At 48.4% G+C, this 25,686-nt stretch overlaps 2 protein-coding genes across 3 annotated transcripts in view; one reads left to right on the top strand and one right to left on the bottom strand.

Annotated features, from left to right (window-relative positions):
* PARN (poly(A)-specific ribonuclease) overlaps nt 1–13,191 on the bottom strand; it is a 46,191-nt gene extending 33,000 nt beyond the window's left edge. The window contains exons 1-12 of the mRNA XM_081839754.1: nt 13,026–13,191; nt 10,110–10,187; nt 8,555–8,634; nt 7,313–7,380; nt 7,134–7,215; nt 6,876–6,936; nt 5,175–5,340; nt 4,000–4,065; nt 3,702–3,740; nt 3,050–3,092; nt 1,539–1,619; nt 1,312–1,368 (exon numbers count right to left, since the gene is read on the bottom strand). Of these exons, the coding sequence (XP_081695880.1) occupies nt 1,312–1,368; nt 1,539–1,619; nt 3,050–3,092; nt 3,702–3,740; nt 4,000–4,065; nt 5,175–5,340; nt 6,876–6,936; nt 7,134–7,215; nt 7,313–7,380; nt 8,555–8,634; nt 10,110–10,187; nt 13,026–13,044 (840 nt within the window). The 5' untranslated portion in view covers nt 13,045–13,191. The remainder of the gene's footprint in view (nt 1–1,311; nt 1,369–1,538; nt 1,620–3,049; nt 3,093–3,701; nt 3,741–3,999; nt 4,066–5,174; nt 5,341–6,875; nt 6,937–7,133; nt 7,216–7,312; nt 7,381–8,554; nt 8,635–10,109; nt 10,188–13,025) is intronic.
* A 1,044-nt stretch (nt 13,192–14,235) lies between these two features.
* On the top strand, nt 14,236–25,490 carry ECI1 (enoyl-CoA delta isomerase 1). 2 transcript variants are annotated; one of them, XM_081840075.1, is made up of 8 exons: nt 14,348–14,393; nt 16,890–16,975; nt 17,100–17,216; nt 18,174–18,301; nt 19,356–19,502; nt 21,442–21,563; nt 23,346–23,524; nt 25,061–25,490. In XM_081840075.1, the coding sequence occupies exons 4-8, from the start codon at nt 18,185–18,187 to the stop codon at nt 25,225–25,227; spliced, it is 732 nt and encodes a 243-aa protein (XP_081696201.1). In that variant the 5' UTR covers nt 14,348–14,393; nt 16,890–16,975; nt 17,100–17,216; nt 18,174–18,184; the 3' UTR covers nt 25,228–25,490. The 2 variants fall into 2 exon arrangements, with proteins under 2 accessions (XP_081696202.1, XP_081696201.1); XM_081840076.1 differs by lacking the exon at nt 16,890–16,975 and having other exon boundaries at nt 14,236–14,393.
* Nucleotides 25,491–25,686: the final 196 nt, after the last annotated feature.

Raw genomic sequence — 25,686 nt, 5'->3', positions numbered from 1 at the left:
AAACAAAAACTAAAAAAACCCACCCATCCTGCAGATAAAAGTAAAACTATCTAAAATATTTCCAGTTACAGATAGGTAGCCGTGTTGGTCTGCCATAGTCAAAACAAAAAAAATTCCTTCCAGTAGCACCTTAAAGACCAACTAAGTCAGTTCTTGGTATGAGCTTTCGTGTGCATGCACACTTCTTCAGATACACAGTGTATCTGAAGTGTATCTGAAGAAGTGTGCATGCACACGAAAGCTCATACCAAGAACTGACTTAGTTGGTCTTTAAGGTGCTACTGGAAGGAATTTTTTTTGTTTTGTCTAAAATATTTAAGGGTAAATACTAATAAAAACTGGTGCCTAAATGACATAGGTAAAAAAGGTAAAGGTAAAGGACTGCCGGGAGGTTAAGTCCAGTCAAAGGCGACTATGGGGTTGCGGAGCTCATCTCGCTTTCAGGCCGAGGGAGGCGGTGTTTGTCCACAGACAGCTTTCCGGGTCATGTGGCCAGCAGGACTAAACCGTTTCTGGCGCAACGGAACACCGTGACAGAAACCAGAGCAGTGCGTGGAAACGCCATTTACGTTCCCGCCACAGCGGTACCTATTTATCTACTTGCACTGGCGTGCTTTTGAACTGCTAGGTTGGCAGGAGCTGGGACAGAGCAACAGGAGCTCACCCCGTCATGGGGATTCAAACCGCCAACCTTCTAATCGGGAAGCCCAAGAGACTCAGTGGTTTAGACCACAGCGCCACCTACATCCCATGCCTGCTAGGAATATCTTCCTAAGAAGCGCTTTCCATAGCTCAGAGGTGAGGGATTTAAGGCCCAGGAGCCCCCAGGCCTCTGTTTGGCCCTTGGGACTCTTAAATAGGCATTGCTTCATCTTCCCAGGCCACGCCTTCCATAGCCATCCTCAAGTGATTTTTGCCTAGCTGGAAAGGGTCCTTGATCATTCTTTCATCTTACGTGCTTGGATGGGAATGAGATGTGTGTGTGTGTTTGTAAGTTTTTGTGTGGCTGGAAAGTAGCCAACAGTAAGAGGGGCATCAGTTTCTCAGCCCACTTCTGCACCTAGACCTGCCGCTGGCATGCGGCCCCCTAAAGTTTGCTTGTAACAGAATGTGGCCCTTGAGGTCCCCCACCCCTGCTATAGCTGGAGTTTCACTACCAAAGAAACTCCTTGCCTTGTTGCAACACATCTCACCTCCGATGGACATGCTATCTAAAGAAGGGAAACTGATTCTCAAGTTCTCACCTGCAAGTTGGGAAATTGCACCCCCCACCATAGAGGCAAAAAACCACGAAAAGGCAGCAAAACTCACGGAATTTGCAAGAGCGTGAACGACTCGGGAAAACCCCACCGCGTCTTTGAGTTCTTCCTGCAAGCAAGAAATCCCAGCGTGAGAAAAAGAGGGCGGAGGCCCAGTGGGCCGCAAGGCTAGTTCTAGCACTCCAAGGTGGTTTGGCCTTGTGATTCTCAAACAGAAGCACCCACAACCGCCCAGATCCCCCGTCCCTTTTGAAACGAAAAGGAGATGCAGCCACAAACCTGCTCCTTCACTCGCTTCTGCTGCTCTCTCCTTTTTCGCTCCTCTTCATCCACTTTGCTAATGATAATGTATCTTTCCTTCTAGTTGGGGAGAAAGGGACATTACTGCAGGAAGATGTGAGATGGAGCAGAAAACCTACACAGGCTTTAGGGCTATCAAATCACCTTTGAGGCATTGGTGGGCACACGTGAGGGACTGCCATGGCTACCAACTTCTCTGGTCACTCTGTCCCCCGAGAATCAGTCCCCCCCACAGACATGAGTGTGCACAGACACACTTGGCTCTTCCAAAGCTTCTAGGCAAAACTCAGATCCAGATGAATTAATCTGAGCCTAGAAAAGCCCATAGAGGTGAAAGAGGAAGTGGGAAAGAACGTCACTCTTCTGACTTCCTGCTTCACCTCTATGCACATGTCAAGGGTGGGGGGAAAGGTAACAACCCTCCCCACCTCAGAACCAAGGAGGCTACGAGGGTCTGGAAACCAAGCCTGATGAGGAACGGTTGAAGGAGCTGGGTATGTTTTGCCTGGAAAAGAGGAGACTAAGAGGAGATATGACAGCCACCTTCAAATATCTAAAGGCCTGCCACATGGAACATGGAGCAAGCTTCTTTTCTCTGGAGGGTAGGACTCGAACCAATGGCTTCACGTTACAAGGAAGGAGATTCCAACTCAACACCTGGAAGAACTTTGGGACAGTAGGAGCTGTTTGACAGGGGAATGGTCTCCCTCGGAAGGTGGTGGATCCTCCTTCCTTGGAGGTGTTCAAGCAGAGGTTGGATGGCCATCTGTCATGGATGCTTAAGTTGGGTTTCCTGCGCTGCAAGGGGTGGGAATGGATGACCCTTGGGGTCCTGGCAGCACTACAATTCTACGATTCTTGGAGTTTGGGGATCAGTGGCTTTGTGAGCACCAAGTGAAGATCTCAAAGGTGTCGTTGCACCTCCAGGTGCCATGCTAGCCACCCCTGCTCTAGCCTCACAAATCCTTGAGGAGAAACAGCTAATATGATTTCGGCTTTGCTTCCATCTGTTGCTGGTCTGTCACAACACACACTTGCCTTCTTACCTACAACAACCCTAGAGGTGGCCCTGTCAGTCAGTTTCCTCCTCCTCGGTGTCCATGTTACCCTTGTGGAACTCAGCAGGGAGAAGGATGCTGATGGTTGGCTTGGTCCAATTATCTATTGCATTGCACATTGGCTTTCTGCCATGGCGGCTCACAATTTCAAAGGATTAGGGCAAATGATGTAACATGCAAAATGGTGGGCAGCGGGGGAGGGAGGGAGGGAGGGAGGGAGGGAGGGGAGAGTCCAACTGGAGCGGACCCTGACATCACCCACGCCTGCCCCCCTTGCCCTCGCCTTGCTCCTCCCAGGGCAGATGGGCTCCTATCCTGCTCTCTCTCCCTGCCTTCTGCCCTGCGAGTCTCACTGAGCACCAGGCGCCGCTGAATCTCACCAAATCAGAGTTTGCATTAAACGGAGAGCTTGTAAAATACGTTCCTACCCACCTTCTCCGTTTCCTGAGTTTCAACATGGATGCCTTTCGGAAACCTACCGTGAAAGACAAGAGTTAACGTCTGAGTAATTTTTTTTTTGGGGGGGGGTGGGGGTCGGTTTTGCATAAGCTGATAGAATTCAGGGAATGTGCTGGATCAGGAGTCCCTAAGAAGGCAAGGACTATATAAAGGCAGCCTGGTGGGAAAGCAAAGGCCACCAGGGCTTACCATTTGAACCATGCAGGGCGCTAGTCCTCCTGAGTTCATTGATTATTGAACACAAAATGACCACTTTGTGCTACCTTTCAAAAGTGGTGGCAAATATAGTGCAACCTCGGAAGCCTAACGCCTTTGAACTCAAACATTTTGGCTCCCAAACAATCGAAACACGGAAGTGATTGTTCCGGTTTTCAAACGATTTTCGGAAGCCAAATGTCCGGCGTGGCTTTCGCAGCTTCTGATCAGCTGCAGGACGCTCCTGCAGCCCATCAAAAGCTGCGCCTTGGTTTTTGAACTGTTCCAGGAGTCAAACAGGCTCCTTGAACAAATTAAATTTGGAAACCAAGATATGGCTGCAGAGCTTTTTATTCAATCTGGTTCCTCCCCACTGTCCTAACCCCTTCCCTTTTCGCAACAGTTAGCAGAAATGCAACACAAAACCTACTTCCAGCTCAGCGTCTGATAAATTAGTTTCCTCTGGAATCTAGAGAAAGAGAGATAGAGAGATTAAGCTTTCCAGAGGAAGGACTGGCTCCTTATTTTATCTTCTCTCCACCCACCCTGCACCAGGGACGGGGAACTCCAAACACTGTAGTACAACAACTCTCATCAAACCCAGCCAATGTGACCATCAGCTGGTGATGCTGGGGGCTACAGCCTGGCAAAGTCTTGAGGGGAAGCTGTTCCTCACCCCTGCCATGAACTCTGCCCAAGACCCCAACTATGTTTTTAGAGGAACTGACCCTGTGCACGGTTCCAGCTCCAAATTTGTGCTCTCTTCCTTCTGCAGGAGGTCTTCTATCCTTTCTCTGAAAAGGGGAGAGAAATATGCTAGGTTCATTTGCATTAGGCTGATGGGAGTTGACTCTGGCTCCCATCATCTCAGACAACTGGCCATGATGGCTGAGGCTGATGGGAGTTTTGAGTTCAACAGTGAGAGGTACCCAGGTCCCAAGCCACCTGGTGGAATAATAATAATAATAATAATAATAATAATAATTTATTTATACCCCGCCCATCTGGCTGGGCTTCCCCAGCCACTCTGGGTGGCTTCCAACAAAATATAAAAATACAGTAATGCATCAAACGTTAAAAGCTTCCCTAAATAGGTCTGCCTTCAGATGTCTTCTAAAAGTCTGGTAGTTGTTGTTCTCTTTGACATCTGATGGGAGGGTGTTCCACAGGGCGGGTGCCACCACCGAGAAGGCCCTCTGCCTGGTTCCCTGTAGCTTGGCTTCTCGCAGGGAGGGAACCGCCAGAAGGCCCTTGGCACCGGACCTCAGTGTCCGGGTAGAACGATGGGGGTGGAGACGCATTAGTCTTGTTTGAAAGTATTCAGTTAGCTGCTCTGTCCCAAGTTTGATCAGTGCAGCTCCCTAGTCAACTCTAGCAACAGCCCTCTGAGATCTCAAGCGAAGATTGTCCAATGATGCAGCAGTGGTTCCCAGTCATTTTTTGGCCGTGTCCCACCTAAGCATCTCTAAAATCCTGATGCTCCCCCCTCCGTGACATATAATTATTTCTTACTATTCGAAAAGTGAACTATTCACATGGAGGAAGCTAAAAGGCATTAACTCGGTCTAACTCATTCTCGAATTGCCCCCCTTAAAAATCAAATTGCACCCCTGTGGGTCGTGTGCCCTACGTTGGGAACCACGGCTCTCCAGGTTTCAGAACATCAGAGAACCAGTCAGTAAAACTTGACTTGCAAGTGGAGAGAGAGAGAGGGAGGAAACACATGCGAAAACACACACACACAAACCAACATACCACACACACATATATATCCTGGTGTAAATTAATTCAGCCCCTAGAGAGAAACACAGCTTAGTTCAGAAAATTGCTGCTCTGAATCGGTTTCAAAATAGAGAAGTTACTGAGGACATCAAAACTTTTGAGCATCGCTTTTTCCACTTACACTACTTTCTCAATGAACTTCTTCTGGTCCTCTGGAATGGTCACAGGGCACTTCGAAGCATTGGGGGACACGTACGACAAGGCCCCCACTCCGTTGGCTTGGGATCGCCTTTCGTCATATTGCTCCCGTAGCTGCCTTTCCTCCTCTTGATTTAAATAAGGGATTCCTTTAAAGGAGAGAGAAATGGTGATGCTTTTTGTGGCCCAAAGTGTGTGTGTGTATGTGTGTGTGTGTGTGAAAGAGAGAAATCGGCTGAAGACTGCAACTTGGGAACAGACAAGGCCGGTTCTCATGCATCGGTAAACCAACCTTCCCCAACCCGACACCTTCCAGATTATTGTATGATTTTATACTAACGTTAGAGATTTGATGTTAGCTGCCCTGAGTCAGATTTTGGCCAGGGAGGGTGGGATATAAATAAAAGGTTGTTGTTATCATTATCATCATCATCATCATCATCATCATTATCATCATTATTATTATTATTATTATTATTATTATTATTATTATGTAGTGGTTAGACTGTAGACCTGGGAGACCAGGGTTTAAATCCCCTTGGGCCAGCCAGCATCTCCCAACCTGGTCTACCTTACAGGGATGTTGTCAGGATAAAATGGAGAGGAGGGGAGCCATTTGTGCCACCTGGAGCTCCACGGAGGAAAGGTGGGAGTATATATGTACAGTGGTGCCCCGCAAGACGAACGCCTCGCAAGATGGAAAACTCGCAAGATGAAAACCCGCAAAACGAATTTCCCTATGGGCTTGCTTCGCAAGACGAAATGTCTTGCGAGCTCCTGCGGGTTTTTTCCCCTTTCCCCCACCTTATCCTAAACCGCTAAGCCGCTTATCAGCTGATCCGCTAAAAGCCGCTAAACCGCTAATAGCGCTAATCCGCTAAGCTGTCAATGGGCTTGCTTCGCAAGACGAAAAAGCCGCTATACGAAGAGCCTCACAGAACGGATTAATTTCGTCTTGCGAGGCACCACTGTAATATTAAACAAGCAAGCATCTGGAGGGCATCAGCTTGGGAAAGGCAATGCTAAACCATTGTTTAGTGTTACACACACAAGCAGGAAAGATCCTGAATGAAAACTTGGGTTTACACACACACACACACACACACACACACACACACACACCTTTCCCCATGGTCAGAACGACTTACTTCCAGTTTCTCCTAATCCTGGTTTGTGTAATTTTATAGGAACCAGAGACTGGGTTAAAAAATAATAATAATCAGGTCAGTTTCTCAACAAGCCAGCTTCATGGTTTAAAGCTGGCTTGGTGAGAAATTGACCAGAGGTAGTTCTAAACCACAAACTATGATTCTAACAACAAACTCCGATTAGGGAAAATGAAGCAAACACTAGCAAAATCTTCCTGGCCATGTGGGAGGGAGAGAGCTTTGTTCAGGATCCTTCCAATTCATGCATATAGCACTGTAAACAATGGCTTTGCGTTAACACATAAGCCAAATCATTGTTTCAGTATACTGCCATTGTTACAGATGCATAAAGAAGTTGGAAGCAGCAATTCTACAGGTGCTTTAGAAGCAGTTCATTTGCTGGGCAAATATCCTGAAGAAACTCACTGCAATTGAGATGATGAATCAATGGGGAGATGGAAGTAGAAGTTATAGCTATGGAAACATCAGTATTATGAGAGTATACACTTTATGGCAGGTTGAAAAACGAAGCTTACCATTGCGAAAAACTTTATTAAAATCAAATCCCTGGTTTGCTAAAAAGTCTATACTTGAACTCTGGAAGAGAAAACAAGAAGAAGCTTTAAGGCGAACGCATTACTTGAATCCAGTGAAAGCTGACTTTTTTTTAAAGTGGCGAAGAACGCAAAACACAGGCCCCAGAGCAAGGTTTTGCTTTGAACTGCACCCAACCCCGTTACAGCATCAGAAGGAAGGGGGAACAGAAAAACGTATGAAGCAAGCTTCTCACTAACCTGACAGACAAACTTCACATCTGGCGACGTTCTATTGAAAGGTTTGGGGAAGATGTAGAAATTAAACGATTTTATAACGTACCTAGGAAAGGCAAAGGATTTGGGAGGTCAGTTGATGAGGTTGTCGCTATCAACATGCTAAGCTTTAAAAGTATCAACAAGTCAAGAAAGTGACGTACTTAGATTCTGTGAGATCGTATTTAAAAGTGCAAAGGCCAAACTGGAACAGCAAGAAATCCATGGAATGCTGGAGGGGACAAGACAAAAATAAGATCTAAACAGTCAGGTCATTCATTCAGAGGAGCAGCAGGAATCCCAGAGCAGAGCGAAACTTAAAGGGTTGCTAGACTACATTTCCCACCAAATTTGGACACTTTGTACAGTCATATCTCAGGTTAAATGTGCTTCAGGTTGAGTGTTTTCAGGTTACGCTCTGCAGCGACCCGGAAGTAACAGAGCGCATTACTTCCGGGTTTCGCTGCTCACGCATGCGCAGACGCTCAAAACACCATCACGCGCATGTGCAGAAGCGGCAAATTGCGACCCACACATGCGCGGGTTGCATTCGTTTCAGGATGCGAATGGGGCTCCGGAACTGATTCCGTTCACATCCAGAGGTACCACTGTATATGAATGCATGAAGTAATTAAGAATTTATCCAGAGTATTCAACGCAATGCCCTCCAGATGCTGTTAGACTTCAGCTCTCTTGCGTCTCAGCCAGCAAGGCCACTGGTCAGAGATGCTGACCAACAAAACCTGGAGGACCGTATTGTGGGTCACTAGAAAAAACCAAACCCCAGGATGCTTCTAAACAGAATATAAACAACGCACAGCAGAAATATCTCAAGCTCTTGAAAGATGTGGAGAAAGGGAAGAAGAAGTTTAGGACATTTATTTTCCAGTTAAAGAAACCACGGGAGAACCGAATAAATGCACACATTAGAATGGAAGAAGAGCCTGCTGTTCTCAGTGATCAATCAGAAGTCTGCAAGCAGGGCCTGGTTGCAACAGCACTACCACAGGGACCAACACCTACGGGCCCAGGTTCCTTTGGGCCCCCCAATAAAATATCTGAGGATGTGGAGACCCCCTCACAAGTTTACACGTTTACTCACTTCTGTGCAAGTCCCACTGTGTTCAAGGGAGCTTACTCCCAAGTAAATGTGCACAGGATTGTACCAAGACCAACCTTTCTACCTGACTCAATAAAAGCTTGTGGCCCAAAGAGGACTATTATTCACAGAAGAAAGTCTTCCATTCTGTGCCTGGTTTGCAACATTGAATTTTTATTTATTGAAAATGTTTCCCCGCAGCGCTGCACTTAGCAACAGAAATCTGTCCGGCACACAGATGTCACAACCCCGTGTCCAAAATATTTCACTGACGAAGCACTGTAACGCAATGATTTAAGATTTTTACCTTTTTAAGTTTTTGATACCTTTCTTCAGGTGTGTCGAAGCCGTTCGTTAATGCGCTAACAGATGGTCCATCGCTAATTCCTAATAAGTATAAAAAGGTTGTTTGAACAAGTCTCTTAGGGATGCATTAGAGCAGCTATTTAATCTGTAATGATTGCAGCGCATGCTTAAATCACACCCTAAATTATTATTTGTGTCCCCAAGTATCTCAAGGAACACCACATACCATATAGACCCACCGAAGTGTTGAGAGTTGCAGGGAAGACGCGGCTGGTAGTTTTGCTGTCCTGTGAAGCTCACAGGGCAGCCCTACATGACAGGACCTTTTCTGTGGTGGCCCCGGATTATAGGATGCCCACCCACAAGTACGTTTGGCCTCATCACTGTATACGTTTCAACGTCAGGCCTTTCTGCAGAGGCCTTTGGGGGTTGGAAGATGTCTCGCCAGAGTGGTGCATGCTCTAGTTATCTCCCGCTTGGACTACTGCAATGTGCTCTACGTGGGGCTACCTTTGAAGGTGACCCAGAAACTGCAATTAATCCAGAATGCGGCAGCTAGACTGGTGACTGGGAGTGGCCGCCGGGACCACGTAACACTGGCCTTGAGAGATCTGCATTGGCTCCCAGTACGCTTCTGAGCACAATTCAAAGTGTTGGTGCTGACCTTTAAAGCCCTAAACAGCCTCGGTCCTGTATACCTGAAGGAGTGTCACCATCCCCATCGTTCAGCCCGGACACTGAGATCCAGCGCCGAGGGCCTTCTGGCGGTTCCCTCATTGCGAGAAGTGAGGTTACAGGGAACCAGACAAAGGGCCTTGTCGGTAGTGGCGCCCACCCTGTGGAACACCCTCCCTTCAGATGTGAAGGAAATAAATAGCTATCATATCTTTAAAAGGCATCTGAAGGCAGCCCTGTTCAGGGAAGTTTTTAATATTTAACGCTGTACTGTTTTTACCACTTGATTGGGAGCCGCCCAGAGTGGCTGGGGAAACTCAGTCAGATGGGCGGGGTATAAATAAATTATTATTATTATTATTATTATTATTATTATTATTACATATGCTAGATCAGGCCAATGGTCCAACTAGTCCAGAATCCTGTTCTCATAGTGGCCAACCAGATGCCTATTGGGAAGCATGCAAGCGGTACCTGAGCGCAATAGCGCTCTCTCCTACTGTGATTTCCGGTTATTGGTATTCTGAAGCATACAGCTTCCAACAGTTGAAATACGTAACCCACTCTGGGACCACATGGTGAAGGGTGGGCTACAAATGCCTATAAATCAATAAACACTTCTTTTTTTAAAAAAAGAAATCCCCATGTCCCTTATTCCTTTCCCACCCTCTCTAAAAATGTACCACGTTGTATCATTTCTCTGTTACACCCAAGAGGCAGAACACAGAAAATGTAGGAACATCCCATGATCGGCTTTTACCAATATCCCTTCAGCCTCCCCATAATCAATAAGCGACAATGTTCCAGAGCAGCGATCCGCAAGGAGCTGCAAATTCAGATCTTTACATTTATAAGAGAGAATTCCATGAAATACACCATACCCGAAAACTCTCCGTCGATAGCCAAAAAGTCTGCATCTTCGATAGCTTCATAAACTTTGCTGAGATTGTCCTTAAAATCTGTAGGCAAGAGAGAGAAAGAAACAGACCATGTCAAGGAGCGAAAGTGGGCAAAGCCCCTCTACCTCTGAAGAATCATACACAGCTCTGTAATTGAAATAACTAGTGATGTATGGAAGTGAGAGCTGGACCATGAAGAAAGCTGATCGCCGAAGAATTGATGCTTTTGAATTATGGTGCTGGGGGAGACTCTTGAGAGTCCCATGGACTGCAAGAAGATCAAACCTCTCCATTCTGAAGGAAATCAGCCCTGAGTGCTCACTGGAAGGACAGATCCTGAAGCTGAGGCTCCAAGACTTTGGCCACCTCATGAGAAGAGAAGACTCCCTGGAAAAGACCCTGATATTGGGAAAGATGGAGGGCACAAGGAGAAGGGGGCAACAGATGACGAGATGGTTGGACAGTGTTCTCGAAGCTACCAGCATGAGTTTGACCAAACTGCAGGAGTCAGTGGAAGACAGGAGTGCCTGGCGTGCTCTGGTCCATGGGGTCACGAAGAGTCGGACACGACTAAACGACTAAACAACAACAACAACAAATTAAGGATCATCTAGGTATTTTCATGGGTTGTAGTTAATATGTATTACCGCCATTTTCCAATTATGATCTAGTCACTTTAAGCAACAGCACTCCCATTCCAGCTAGCATGGGACAGACAACGCAGGGACCATCTTTGCCTACACCAGATGTTCCAGGACCAGAGTCCATCGTGATATGACTGGGGACAATTTGACAGTGTGCAATGCTCCACCTCCTGCATTAGCTTCTTATCTGCCTCACCATCCTTTCCTCCAAACACGTATTTTAAAAAAGACATTTCTGCTCCATAGTGAAAATGACAAAACCTTTTCCATTTCACAAAGAAACGGATCTAGGTGATGCCACTAGGATGAAAATAAATCCTTGGCAATTCAATGGCTACCAATCCTGATGGCTATGTTCTATCTCTACCGTCAGACAAAGCAAGGATGCTGGACTAAATGGGCCACTTGCCTGATCCAGTAGCCCAGTGTTTCTCAACCTGTGGGTCCCCAGATGTTGTTGGACTACAACTCCCATCATTCCAGTGGTCAGGGATGATGGGAGTTGTAGTCCAACAACATCTGGGGTAGCCTCTTCATATATTTTTATATTCACACAGCCCAAACAACTCCCTAGTGGGACTCTGATAGGGCAGGTCTGAGGGTGGTAGTTGGAAATGTTGTCCATTTACCAATGCCACCTCCAATTGTTTGTTTTAATTAAGAATTACAAAGTGCTGCGCTGTACATAGATACCCTCTGGAAGGGGGAGGAGACACACGGGTGAAGCTGAGACGACTGCCCTATGGCCATGTAAATTTTACCAGAGAAGATGAAGTAAATTGGAACGCCACACATACGCAAGGCTTCTATCCCTGTATGCAAGGTGCTTCTATATAGGAAGGATAATTTATTCATTTTTTTTTTATTAGAATCTTTGTAAATGGATAGAACTGTATGGCAAAAATGGTCGTTGGAAGACTAGAAATCTATCCGTTAACGGATGGTTTTATTTCAGTCACTGACCACAGCGTATCTGTTAATGGGTGTCATTAAAAAGCAAGGTTGCAATAAAATTGTAAACCCAGCTTCTTGCATGACAGTTAACTGATTTATTTTTTTTTTATTTATTTTTTAAAAATGCTGTATTTAAACTGCATTTCAGTAGTTTAGTATTTTTTTTCGTCACGTGCTATGGGCTGCAACATGTGCGGCCAGAGGGGAAAGCTCCAAGCAGAATGCCCCCAAAATTGGGGTGTGTGTGAGTGTTGAGACAGCAATACATAAGAGCAGATTGCCCCCAACTGTACAACTAAACCTACACACAGAAGAAGAGTCCTTGTGGAACAGGCCAAAGGCCCATCGAGTCTAGCATCCTGTTTTCACAGTGGCCAGCCCGATGCATTACAGATCAGACAGAAAACGAAACTGATCTTCTCCTGCTTCCATCTTCCTGTTTTCCTCTGCTTCTTATAAATCATATCCTAGCCGGCATACTACAATGTAGAACTGCAGCGACCGCAAGCAGGACGGTGCACGTGGATGGCCACCATGCAAAACAAGCCTGTTGGGAAACGATCTTGCAGATTCTCTCCTTCCAGCATAATCATCTTTTTTTTAAGCTGATGAAAACAACAGAGGGGGTCTTTCCCTCCCATCCACGACACTGAGCAGAGGCTTTTTGCAGATACGCACACGGTGCTCAGCGTCACAGTTCTCTCAATTTCCTCTCGTATTCTAGCCGGTCGTGTTTTTAAAAAAATAAAATAAAATGGGGGGAATGCAATATATCTATATATCTATATTTATCTATATATCTATATCTATATCTATATCTATATATATACACACACATCAAATAACCAGTAGAGAAGGAAGGAAGGAAGGAAGGAAACAGACCACCTAAAACGCAATATAATACATTAAGTGCACTACCAAATGGGGGCAAAGTGGGCAAGCAATTGGCAAAGGGAGAGCCTTTGGGTATGAATGGGGGGGGGTGTTGTGGTTTTTTTTGTGGTGGGGGCATTATAAAGGATGTGTGGGGGGGAGGGGGGAAATATCAGCCTGGAGGGATCAGGGGCAGCCTGAGCAGCAGGAGGAAGGGGCAGGATCTGGGCCTCTGCCCAGCCCACACCTGTTCTGAAGGGGGGGGGGTTCAGGTTTCCTCCTTGGCCTCCCCCCACCCCCACCCCCAAGGGAGGAAGTTCAGCCTGCCTTGAGGGGCAGCCAAGAGGAGGGGCGGCGGGAGGCCACTCTGCATATGCTCAGAGGCGCTCTCGTCGCTGGCCCTCTCCCCGACCCCAGCCGGACTCACTGTTCCTGGTTATCTCCATCCCTGCGGCTGGCTGGCCGGCTCCGGCTTCAGCGACAGCAGCAGCAGCAGCAGCAGCAGCGAGAGCCGCGGGCCGGGTCAGGCCTCGGCTCAGGCCCAGCAGAAGCGCGGGCACTTCCGGAAACAAACCCCACTCCGGCGACCCCCCTCCCTCCCCTCTGGCCCGAGAGCGTGACGCGGCCCACGTGACCACACCCCCTCCCTCCCAGGGAGAAGCGGGCCGTTCGAAGGCTGCTTCCCCAGGCGCGTGCGCAAAGTCGCCTCGCGCATGCCCAGCGGAGTCCCCTGAAGCCTCTCCGCCGCCCTTCCCCTTTCTTGCCCTGATTGGATGGGTTTGCAAGAGAATCTTGGCATCCCGAGAGGTAAAGGCGCCCCAGGTTTTTTGTGCACCGCCTGGTCCGACACGTGCACGGGAGAGTACGAGCTGCGCGTGTGCACGAGCGGATTCGGGGTTAAAAAACAAATTAAAAATTCCAGCGTTAGTGGATTAGAAGCAGGACTCGGGGGTCGAGGCGCCTTCAGTGTAAAGGGGCCCCGATCCTATATGGGGAGAGAACAGGCATGGCACCGTCCTTTGCAAAGTTTCCGGAGTCGAGGTCAAAGCAAGTTTTATTTCAGGAGATCTTTGCACCACGAGTGCTCTTCTTAGATCTATACTGTATATCTATAGACCTCCTCTTGTGTAAAATACCAGGGCGGCGTGCAGCAAAGTTTACAAGAGAGGTTTCAAAAATGTAATTAAAAACATACCACGAACGGTCTTGGTTTCCCGACGTTTTAAATTCTGTGCATTATATTTTTTTTATAATTTTTGCAAGCCACCTTGAGACACAGGCGAAAAGCGGGGTATGATTTCAGGCGCTTGTTAGAAATAAATACTAAATGGTAAAATAAGTAAAATGTCCGGGCATCCCGCGGCCAGTTCCTTCCTGGGCTGCCACAAGCGGGGAGCGAGGCAAGGCCAGGCGGATGCCATCCTTCCATCCTCAAAAGGCACTTCTGTCTACGGAACTCCCTGCCACGCGGGCGATCTTGCAGCCCGACGACGAGCACGGTCAGGCAACATCCTCGGGTGCGACTCGGCGCGGCTTTACTCGCGAGTAAACGCGCAACCAAGGATACCGCGCAGTCGTGCCCCGGGCCAGAGGCTAGCCCTCGTGGAGGGGTTCCGTTAGCTCCTCCGGGTGGGCAGGCAGAGAAGCCGTCGGAGGGGCGCGACTGGGGCGGATCTCGGCCTCGGCACGCTGGGCCAACCCTCCTCCTCCGCCTCCGCCTCTTGCTCTTGCCTCCCGTGCAACATGGCGGCTGCAGCGACGGTGTCCCGGGCTTGGCAGCAGCTCCGCTACTCAGGTACGACCCTGCGCGCTTCGGTCCGCGCCGTCGGGGCGTTGCAAGAAGCGCTCCGGGGAATGCAAAGCGCCGGCTTTGCAGCTGCATCCGCTGCTTCGAGGGGTGCGAAGTGGGCGGGTTGGGGGGGGGCCCCGTTCTGCTCCCCTTCCAGCCCACCTTGGCAAGGGTGACTTTGAGACCATTGCTGGGCCTCAGGCCTGCTCGGAAGGCCAGCAGGCAGCCTCGTCTACTCGGAAGCAAGTGCCCCTTAGTTCATCGAAACTTAGGGGAACGTCTCAAAAGATTGCAACGTATTTTCTCCGTTTGCTTAAAGATAGCTTACATCAAAGTCTGCTCTGAAATCAGCAGGATAACCTCATTAAAAGTTTTGTCCAAAACCCGTGCAAGGCAGCATCAGCATCTGAGAAGTAATAAATTATTATTATTATTATTATTATTATTATTATTATTATTATTAATACCCTGCCCATCTGGCTGAATTTCCCCAGTCACTCCTGGTGGCTTCCAACAGAATATTAAAATGCAGTGGTCTGTTAAACATGAAAAGCTTCCCTAAAGAGGGCTGCCTTCAGATGTCTTCTAAAAGTCTGGTAGTTGTTTTTCTCTTGGACATCTGGTGGGAGAGCGTTCCACAGGGCGGGTGCCACTACCGAGAAGGCCCTCTGCCTGGTTCCCTGTGACTTGGCTTCTCGCAGGGAGGGAACCAGCAAGAAAACAATTTAAAGCGGATTTTAAGGGAAGGGGCATTTTGCCTGGGATCAGGGACATCTGATCTGAGGAACAGCCCCCTCCGTGTGTTCTTACTTGGAAGTAAAGCACCATCTGAACTGTGCTCTGATTTTGGCATCAGCTGGTCTCTAGAGACAATGGAGTGTGACTGGGAGGGGGTGTGCACGCCTGGGGAGTGTGTAGTGGGGGGTGTCCTGGGCTGGCCAGATGACAAGACCCCCCCCTCTCAGCATCGCTGATGTGGTCCAAAGGAAAGCAGAGCAAGACGTTTGGCACCAGCTTGGCTGCAGGAATTGCTGGAAGGAGCCCTGCAACCACCATAGGGACTCCAGATTTGTGTAGGGTTTAACCTTTTCTTCCCCCCAAAGATACCCCACAAGGCAGTGGAGGTTTAGGATCAGAGTTTTCCTTCTAGAGTTTTCCCAGGTGGGTGAGCCCCATCTGTCACTCACTTCCTTCTATGGCATGTGCAGGAACGGCCTTCTTGACCGCTGAACCCACTTTTGGTCTTCTCAAACTGCTGGAGTTTGTCTTCACACGCAGGGGAAGTACCAAACTCACTGTGGCGATCACACAGGGTCCCCGGATGTTTCACCGTCTATTGATCCCTGTGCCACCACTTTATTTCTCGCTGCCACCACCCAGGCCATACCTGGTACAATACTGAGTCCAGTCGGGGTTAAATTGGAACATAAACTTCTGTTTATTTATTGCAGTTTGACAAGCATGTGGTTTCATAAACGGTATCGGTCAATTACATTCATGGGGTGCCTGTCCAGACCTATAACTTCCGTTACCTGCTCTCACTCACTAAACCACCTCTCAGATATTTACTTGTCTTCCTAGCCCCTAACTGTTCCTGACTCAGCTTATTTCACCACACTAACTCAACCTCCTCACAGACTCTTCCACTCCAACCACCCAACTCCCAACAATTGCGCTCCCAGAGCTGGTTTTATAGTCCCTCTGACTCCACCCCCCTGGGTTCTGATTGGGTAACTTGTTTAACTATTTCACCTCCAGCACTCTCATGTTCACGCCACACTCACCAAGGGTTTGGGCTGCGGACCGCCGAAACCCGGAAGTACCGGAACGAGTTCAGAGTTGTTCAGAGACCTCTAATATCCAATCAGCCAAACCTGCGTGTAGTTCTGTAACAAATAAGCAGACTTAAACAAGCCTTGCTGTTTGTGTTTTGCTGGTCTGCAGTAGCCGATTCACCAGAAACCATGGTTGGAAGAAGGGAGAGACGAGGGCATTTTTTCCCCTTCCCTGTTTGCATTTTTCATTGTTTCAGAGGGTTTTCCTGGTTTCTTTTGCCATGTTGTGGTCACAATTCAGTGTTCAGCAGGAATCCATGGAAATTGTCAGTTCATTATGTGAACACTTGTTTAAAAAACAACTTCCTGTCAATGCATTGTTGTTGGAAATTGTGATCTGCATGTCTACAAAATAAAGAACATGTCAGTAAATTCTGAATAACAAAAAAATAAACAATACAGAATAAATTCAATATTACAAAAGGAAAACCCATCTAGGGGGTCTTAAATACATAAAGACAAAGCAAAAGACCAGGTACACAAGATACATTTAAAGCACATTTGAAACACATTCCTCCTTTCAGAGAATTCTGGGCACTGTAGTTTGTTAACGGTTGCTGGGAATTGGAACTCTGAGGAGTAAACTACAGTGCCCAGAATTCTTTGAGGGAAGGAACGTTATTCGGGTGTGCTTTAAAATTAAAGTGTGCCTTCGTTTCTTCAGCAGCAGCCTGAACTATGTAGAAAGCCACTTCTGAAAGGAAGTTTGAAAAGCTACTTATGAGAGGAGGAGCAACAGAAAGAATAAAAAAGGCAAGGATTCCTTTCCTAAAATGTTGATTCTTTTCACCCCAAGGCAGTGGGCTCTCAGCTGCTGAGCTGCCAGTCTCCTGGGCAATGACAACTGGTAATATTTGGATTCTCCCCCCCCACCCAGGTTCTTTACTTCAGTTTCAACATAGCCGAGCTGCTGCCCAGAGACTCGGATGCCCTGCTGTCCAGAGAAGGTCGTTCAGCAACAACAAGATCCTGGTGGAACTGGATGAGGGCACAGGTAAACCCCCTCAGGCTTGCATTTCATAGAAACCATAGAAATGTAGAGTTGAAAGGGTCCCTAAGGATCATCTAGTCCAACCCTCTGCAAGGCAGGAATATGCAACTGTCCCTTATGGGGATCAAACCTGCAACCGTGGCGTTATGAACACCACACACTAACCAACTGAGCTATCCACATCCTTTTGTGTGGTTCTTTGAAGGAGTGGCGGCGTACGCACCATACATTTAAAGCACATGGCTTCCCACAAAGAATCATGGGAACTGCAGTTTTACCCCTCATGGAGCCGCAAGTCCCAGCATCCTTCGCAAACTACACTTCCCAGGATTCTTTGGGAGAGGTTGTGTTGGCTTCCAGCATTTCATAGGTATACTGCTTCTGCACATGCAGGCTCTCTTTAGCTGTCACAGCTGGGAAGCAATAATGCCAGTCTGTATTATTCAGCTGTTTCTCCCTCTGCTGGTTGCTGTTTTTGTAGTCCTCAATCCAGAGCTCTCCAATACATAGATGGAAATAAAAATTGCATGATGCAAGAGCCATGCAGATGAATTATTATTATTATTATTATTATTATTATTATTATTATTATTATTTACACCCCATCCATCTGGCTGTTTCCCCAGCCACTCTGGGCAGCTTCCAGCACATATAAAAACATAACAAAACGTCAAACATTGCAAACTTTCCAATACTGGGCTGCCTTCATATGTCTTCTAAAAGTTGCTTGAAGCAGGCTCAGGTCTTGATCGTTAGGAATGCCCATAGCTCCTTGGCAGAGTATCTGCCTCACAGGCCGAAGCTCCCAGGTTCAGTCCCCAACGCCATCTCTGGGGAGGGCTGGGGGAAACCCCGCCAGAAACCCAGGAGAGCGGCTGTTGGTCAGTGTAGACAACATTGAGGTAGGTGGACTTCCTAATCTCTGGCAGCAGCTCTTGTTTCCTTGTGTTTCTCGTTCAGGGGTAGCAGTGATGAAGATGAAGAGCCCGCCGGTGAACAGCTTTAGCCTGGAGTTTCTGACGGAGTTTTCCATCAGCCTGGAAAAGCTGGAGAACAACAAAGCGTGCCGCGGTGTCATCCTGACATCGGTACGGGTGACAAATAGAAAAAAATAGCAATCGTCCATTTGGTTCTGGGTCCATCTCTGCTGGCTGGTGGGGGGCAAGCATTGCTGGGTGGGAGCTTCTGTTGCACAGGCACAGGCAGGGATGATGATGATTGACAGGTGCCTAACCCTGCCAGCCCTTAGCACCAGCCAACTTTGGATACAAGACCTCTCAAAGGACCTGTTGATGGCATTTTACCATTGTACTGTGGAGAGTGTATTAACTTATGGTCTGTGTGTGTGGTTTGAGAGCTGCACGGTCAGGGAAAAAACAATGCTGTCCAGGGTTGTAAAGACTGTGGAAAGAATAATTGGGTGCACTCTTCCCACCTTGGATCAAATCTATGCTTCCAGGTGCCATAAACGCAGTATAAGGAGTCTCTATAAGGGGACGCGGGTGGCACTGTGGGTTAAACCACAGAGCCTAGGACTTGCCGATCAGAAGGTTGGCGGTTCGAATCCCCGCGACGGGGTGAGCTCCGGTTGCTTGGTGCCAGCTCCTGCCAACCTAGCAATTCCAAAGCACGTCGAAGTGCAAGTAGATAAATAACCGCTCCGGCGGGAAGGTAAACGGCGTTTCCGTGCGCTGCTCTGGTTCGCCAGAAGCAGCTTAGTCATGCTGGCCACATGACCCAGAAGCTGTACGCCAGCTCCCTTGGCCTATAGAGCGAGATGAGTGCCGCAACCCCAGAGTCGGCCACGACTGGACCTAATGGTCAGGGGTCCCTTTACCTTTAAGGAGTCTCTATGGGAGTATATTGTATTTAAAAATGGGGTATCAGAGTTTTTAGGGGGCTAGCCAGGTTGGGATAGCTGGGATAGCAGGCTTGTTGGTTTTTGAATGTCTTATGTAGATTTTTCAATTTCGTTGTTCTGTATAGGACAATGACAATAAAGATTATCATATTGTATCGTAAGAGCTCTCCTCTTTCTGGGAGCTAGGCAAAAACGGCCCGTAGGACTTTTCAGGGTGAAGCAGTGTGGTGTGAAGCAGGGAGGAGCGTTACCGGTTATAACAGATGCTTTCCCTTTCCCAGGTTGTCCCCAAAATCTTCTCCGGGGGCCTAGACATCACTGAGATGTGTGGGAAGAGCGAGGAGCACTACGCAGAGTTCTGGAAAGCCGTGCAGCAGATGTGGATTACTCTGTACAATTCCAGCCTGGTGACCATTGCAGCTGTCAATGCAAGTTCCATTTATTTACTCCCTATCCCTCGAGAGGAATCACCTTAAGCCGGTGGCCACTGGTGGCTGGTAGGGTGGAAGGCAGGGAGGCCGACAGTAGGGGGCGCCAGAGCCAGCCACCGACTGGCGGTAAGCAAGAAGGCAGGCAGGTGAGAGCAGAGTGCGGTCAGTGGGGCAGTGCCCCATTTGCCCTAAGGGACAAGCTGCTGCTGTTTTTAGCTCTTTGCTCAATGGGCTATTCCAAGCACACTCCAGCGCAGTTCAGACATGCATGTATAGCTATCGTAACGCTGCAGGCTTGGACCTGGGGTGGGTTTAGGAATTAGTGCAATTCAAGCAGCGGTTGTCTTGCCAAAGGCAAGGTGGGTCTTTTAAAGTGAGATTCAGAAGCAATACAAAATACCGTAATTTTCGCTCTATAGGATGCACTTTTTCCCCTCCAAAAATGAAGGGGAAATGTGTGTGCATCCTATGGAGCGAATGCAGGTGCCTTGGCTTCAGCGATAGCAACGCGAAGCCTCCAAAGTGCAGAGGGAGAGCTCCCCCCGTGCTCCGGAGGCTTTGCGTTGCTTTTGCTGAAGCCCCCGGAGTGCAGGGAACTCCCGCTGCGCTCCGGGGGCTTCAGGCGGCTATCCGCAAGCCTTCGGAGCGCAGCAGGAATTCCTGCTGTGCTCCGAAGGCTTGTGGATAGCCACCTGAAGCCTGGAGAGCAAGAGGGGTCAGTGCACACCGATCACTCTTGCTCTCCAGGCTCCGCTTCGCTGGAGAGGCGCTGCACAGTTTTCCCTCTCTGCACAGCACCCCTTCAGCGAAGCGGGAGGAGAAATGGAAGGGGCTCCGTTTCTCCTGCTGCTTCACTGAAGGGGCGCTGAACAGAGAGGGGGAGATTCCCCCCCCCCCGTTCTCCCCCTCCTATGGTCCAGTGCGTCCTATAGAGCGAAAAATACGGTACACAAGTGGGTGAGAAGATGAAAGGTTTTATTCTAAAACAGCAAGCAATGTATACATACCAAGCAGGCACTTCAACCTGCCACTTGGAAGCCCTCAAGAAGCGGCGAAGTGACTCTCCCAGGTAGCCTCAGTTTGCACGGCCCCATGGCCAGTCAGTCCGTGCACCAGCTTCAAAGAAACTCTGCCCAAACCGCCCCATTTTATAGGTAGCCTGTGTGGCTTCCAAGAGTACGTGCAGATCAGCCATTCGCCACTCCCTCCCAATGCCTCACTTTCTGAAAACAATGTCCAACATCTAAGAAGGTACCCAGCACTATCCTCCACAACTGATTAAGGCAGCTGGGGGGTGGGCTTCACCTCCTCCCAACGTTTTCAGGACATTAAAGACTGTTCTCACACCATCAGAAACTTAACAAGAGCAGGGAAGGAACAGAGGCAGGAAGGGTAACCGTGTCAGGTCACTCGCTCCTCGATACATTTGGTCTTCCGGATTTCCCATACAGCGGTCTGCATAAATTCAGGTACTGCCCCACCACCATCTAAATAATGCCCCATTTTAAATGGCAAAAATGCACACCGAAAACGTCAGCTGAGAATGGTTATTTCACCAGGCAGGTTTATCCAGGAATAAAACAAGGAATCAGCAATCTAAGCCAGGCATAGGCAAACTCCTGCCTTCCAGATGTTTGGGACTACAATTCCCATCATCCCTAGCTAACAAGAGCAGTGGTCAGGGATGATGGGAATTGTAGTCCCAAACACCTGGAGGCCCAGCGTTTGCCTATGCCTGATCTAAGTATCCAAACAGTTTAAATACCCTAGCTCAGGCTTCCTCAACCTCGGCCCTCCAAATGTTTTGAGCCAGTGAGGGGTGCGACCTCGGGAGAGTTCCAAGGGCCATATAGTGAGACCCAGAGGGCTACCTTTGCTCCCAGGCCCAAGGCTCTCCACCCTTGAACTAGATTTCCTGTTCTCTGCTTCCTCCCAGGGTTCCAGTCCCGCAGGCGGCTGCCTGATGGCAATGTCTTGTGACTACAGGATCATGGCCGACAATCCCAAGTACAGCATTGGGCTGAATGAGACGAAGCTGGGAATCGTTGCCCCTTTCTGGTGAGGTGGCGGAGGAGGAAGAAGAAGAAGAATGGGGGTGCAATTCGCTATGACTTCTCTAGGGTTTCTCTGAACCCCAGCACAGCCAACCACATTGCAGAGGGCCTTCTCAGCAGTGGCACCCGCCCTGTGGAACGCCCTCCCATCAGATGTCAAGGAAATAAACAACTACCTGACTTTTAGAAGACATCTGAAGGCAGCCCTGTTTAGAGAAGTTTTTAATGTCTGATTTTTTTTAAATTATTATTATTATTATTATTATCATCATCATTAATTCTGTTGAGAGCCGCCCAGAGTGGCTGGGGAAATCCGGCCAGATGGGCGGGGTATTAATAATAATAATAACAACCACCACCACCACCACCACCAAAGGAAGGGGTTCCCTGCTCACTTGCTGTTAATATTTACTTACTTGCAAAAATATTGGTATTATTATTATTATGTTAAGCACAGCTTAAATTCCTGGCTGCGCTACCTAGCCTGTCGTTCGTTCGTTCCTTCTTGCTTGAATGTCTCTCCTGCCTCCCTGCATTTTACCGCTCTTCAATAATGATTGGGGGATTATTCGCTTGTTTTTGCTCTTATTTTTATTACACATTTTCTGTTTTTTTATATATACTGTATTTTACGTTGTGGACCGCCCTGAGATCTACAGATGACGGGCAGTATGCAAATTTAATTAATAATAACGATGTTGGTGACAAGCAGGTAGAGAGGACAAAATGAGAGGAGAAAAAGATTCATTGTCACAATTGCCAATAGATATGGAAAATACAGGCACTGTGAGTCAGTAATAAAACCTACAGAGAAGAAAAGGCTGTGTAATCTATAAATACTGAAAGAATCCAATGGTCTAAATTGCCATTTTTCCCCCCAGAAGAAAAAGAAGATAAAAAGTAACCTTCAACGGTACTAAATCCCAAAACTCACATAGACCTGTGGGGCCGAGGCTCCTGAGCTAACTGTGTTTGTATATAGAATAAAATTAGACTACATGGTGAAGAAGTACTTTGGCCTTTGCACACTTTTGGTTTATGTGAGGGTTGTTTTTTTCCTCCAGACTGGCGATTTGCCAAGTCTTGGAATACCAATAGTAGAGATTATTCAGATCAAAGGTCTTTCAAAACTTGGTGACAGTGGCCCAGGCTGCTGCCAAAGAACACGAGGTTAGTTCCTTGTTATTCAGATCTCAATCCAAATCTAAAGGATCAGGCAAAGAGAGGGGTGGCTCATTTGTTACACCTCAAGGACGGCCTCCCCCCATAGGAACCAACACAGCCCCTGAGATCATCATCTGAATCCATTCTTTGTGTGCCCCCTCCAAGAGAGATTTGGAGGGTGGCAACACAAGAAAGGACCTTTTCTGTAGTGGCTCCCCATTTCTGGAATGCTATTCCCGGGGAGGCTTGCCTGGTGCCTTCAAAATACATTTTTAGGCACCTTGCAAAAATATTCTTCTTCTCCCATGCCTCTGGTGCCTTTACTACATATCTTTAGGTGCCATTTTAATCAGCCTGTTGCTGATTTTAAAAAATCTATGGCCCTTTTAATGTGTATTTAGGTAGCAGGTTATTATTGTTATGTGCTACGCTGTGATCAGATGAAGGGCAGTATAGAAATTTTAATAAAAATAATTGTCAATGAGATCTCAGAAACTGCTTTTGTCCAAGAACGCTTTTCTGTTGGAGCAGCTCCACCACATGTGCTGATAGGTCTCAGTTATCCTTCTCTCTCTCTCTCTCTCTCTCTCTCTCTCTCTCTCTTTCTCTTTCTCACTGCCAGGTTTAAAGACACAATGATCAATGCCATTGGCCACAGAGCCACAGACCGGTCCATCCAGCTGGGACTCCTATACCCTGCCGCTGATGCCCTCAAAATTGGCATCGTGGATGAGTTGGCGCCCGAAGAGAATATCCAGAAGGTGGCTGCAGAGGTGATGGCCCAGTGGCTGGCCGTTCCAGGTGAGGCAGCCCACCCCCGCCCCCAGAATCCCGCACCACAAATACACATTCTAAAACAAATAACGTCCTATAGTGGGGAAGGTTTCCTTGGTAACAGGCCAACCCTGCTTTACCTACTACACCACACTGCCTCATACCCTAGTGGTGAAAGAAAGGTGTGTTGGCAATAATTTAGGGAATTGGCAGCAAGGTGAGGGGCGGGTCAGCTTAATGCAGGCTCCAGGAAAAAACGCTTCTGATCACATGGGCCAGGAGAAGGTCAGCAATAACTTGCAAGATATCAGTAAACTTAATTCTTTATTCAAATGAACTAGTCTCAGGCCTAGTGAGCACAAAACCTCTTCGCAGTAGGCTTTCCCTAAGCAGGCAATTGTGGGAACTGAAAAGTCCCTGGGCTCCAAGCCTTCTCCTTCCCAAGCAATCTGAGGCTCAAACACCTTGTCTGTCTTTGCTCCTCCCTCTTCAGGTTCTGGGAGACCAGCGGGGAGGGGAGCTGGTCGCAGCAGGAGGGGAAGACCCCCTGGCATCTTCAACAGCCTGCCTGATCTCTGCCTCTTGGCCCTGCTCCTCTCTAGCCTCTGCTTCTGGGCCTCTCTCTGCCACAGCCTCTTCCTGCTCACTAAACCCTGTTACCTCTTGAGCTTCTGACACTTCCTCCTTCCAGTTTTCTCCCCCTCATCGTTGTCCCACCAGCAGTTCCCAGGCTCTAAGTCTTCTTCCTTTATGGGTTCCTTTTGGGGGTTCCCCAGCTGGTGCCTCCCACTCAAGGGAGTCTTTAGCATATGCGCCGCCGGGGTGCAAAGATCCGCCCAGCCCCCCCAAGTCTGATAAGTGCTGCTGTTGTGAATGACAAGCGCCGCCGCTGGTGCGGCGCATCTTTGGTAGATGAGCACACAAAGTCGAAAACCCTTTAGTGAAACAGTAGATATACATTTCGGTAACACCTATATGTATTTTGTTTTTCTAGCTTGATCAAAATTATTTATTATTTCATAACAGGTAGATAGTTAAGGGGACGCAGGTGGCGCTGTGGGTTAAACCACAGAGCCTAGGACTTGCCGATCAGAAGGTTGGCGGTTCGAATTCCCGCTACGGGGTGAGCTCCCGTTGCTCGGTCCCTGCTCCTGCCAACCTAGCAGTTCGAAAGCACGTCAAAGTGCAAGTAGATAAATAGGTACCGCTCCGGTGGTAAGGTAAACGGCATTTCTGTGTGTTGCTCTGGTTCATCAGAAGCAGCTTAGTCATGCTGGCTCCCTCGGCCAATAAAGCGAGATGAGCGCTGCAACCCAGAGTCGGTCATGACTGGACCTAACGGTCAGGAGTCCCTTTACCTTTACCTTTAGATAGTTAAGAGCTTAGGCGGCTTCAGCGGTGGGCACCTGGCACCCCCCCCCCCAGAATTTGGCGCCAGGGTGCCCCGCACCCCTTGCACCCTTGGGCAAAGACGGCCCTGCTCCCACCACTCCTATGCGTCCGTGACACCAGGCCGCAATTCAACATGTGCTCTCTCTTTCTCTTTCTCTTCTTGCTGCCCAGACCACGCCCGCCAACTCTCCAAATCCTCGATGCGGAAGCCCACAGTGGACCACCTCCTGGCGCACCGTGAAGCCGACATCCAGAACTTCGTGCGCTTCATCTCCAGGGACTCTATCCAGAAATCCCTCCAGATGTACATGCAGATGCTGAAGCAGAAGAAAGCCTGACCTGGGAGCGGAGCAGCCTTGATTTCTGGTCCCGTGACCTCATCACTGTTTATCTCAAGCGCCTTTTTTTCCCAGCTGGTGCCTTTTGCACAGAGTTTTGCTCTCGAGGTTTTTTCCTTTGGACGCTGGATCTCAGGTTGTGAGCAAGTGGGCCTGTGGCCTGTTCTGCGAGGGGCACATTAGGCCACAGACTTGCTTTTCGGGCACTTGGGAAGAATCAGCTTTGCGCAAAATGTGAATGGTCAATAAATCACTAAAAGAGAGGCTGTGGTTGGTCTCTTCCTAACTGCAGCCATAGGGCCAGGGCTGAGTACCCTTTGGCCCTGCAGATGCCACTGAACTACAAATCCCATCAAACCATCCCGTTGGCTATTCTGGATGGGGATGATGGGAGTTGTAGTCCAGAAGCAGCTGGAAGGCTAATAGGTCCCCCGGCCCTGGCTTGTGCAACACCTCTGG

Source organism: Podarcis erhardii (assembly GCF_964252035.2).
Source record: "Podarcis erhardii genome assembly, chromosome: 14".
In the NCBI taxonomy this organism is placed as follows: Eukaryota; Metazoa; Chordata; class Lepidosauria; order Squamata; family Lacertidae; genus Podarcis; species Podarcis erhardii.
This window is presented reverse-complemented; position numbering and strand designations above follow the sequence as displayed.

Coding starts and splice junctions, on each gene's coding strand:
- ECI1 (XM_081840076.1), top strand. CDS start 14,342: ATGGCGGCTGCAGCGACGGTGTCCCGGGCTTGGCAGCAGCTCCGCTAC. Junction 17,217..18,173: donor GGAACTGGATGAGGGCACAG/GTAAACCCCCTC, acceptor TTTCTCGTTCAG/GGGTAGCAGTGATGAAGATG. Junction 21,564..23,345: donor GGAATCGTTGCCCCTTTCTG/GTGAGGTGGCGG, acceptor TCTCACTGCCAG/GTTTAAAGACACAATGATCA.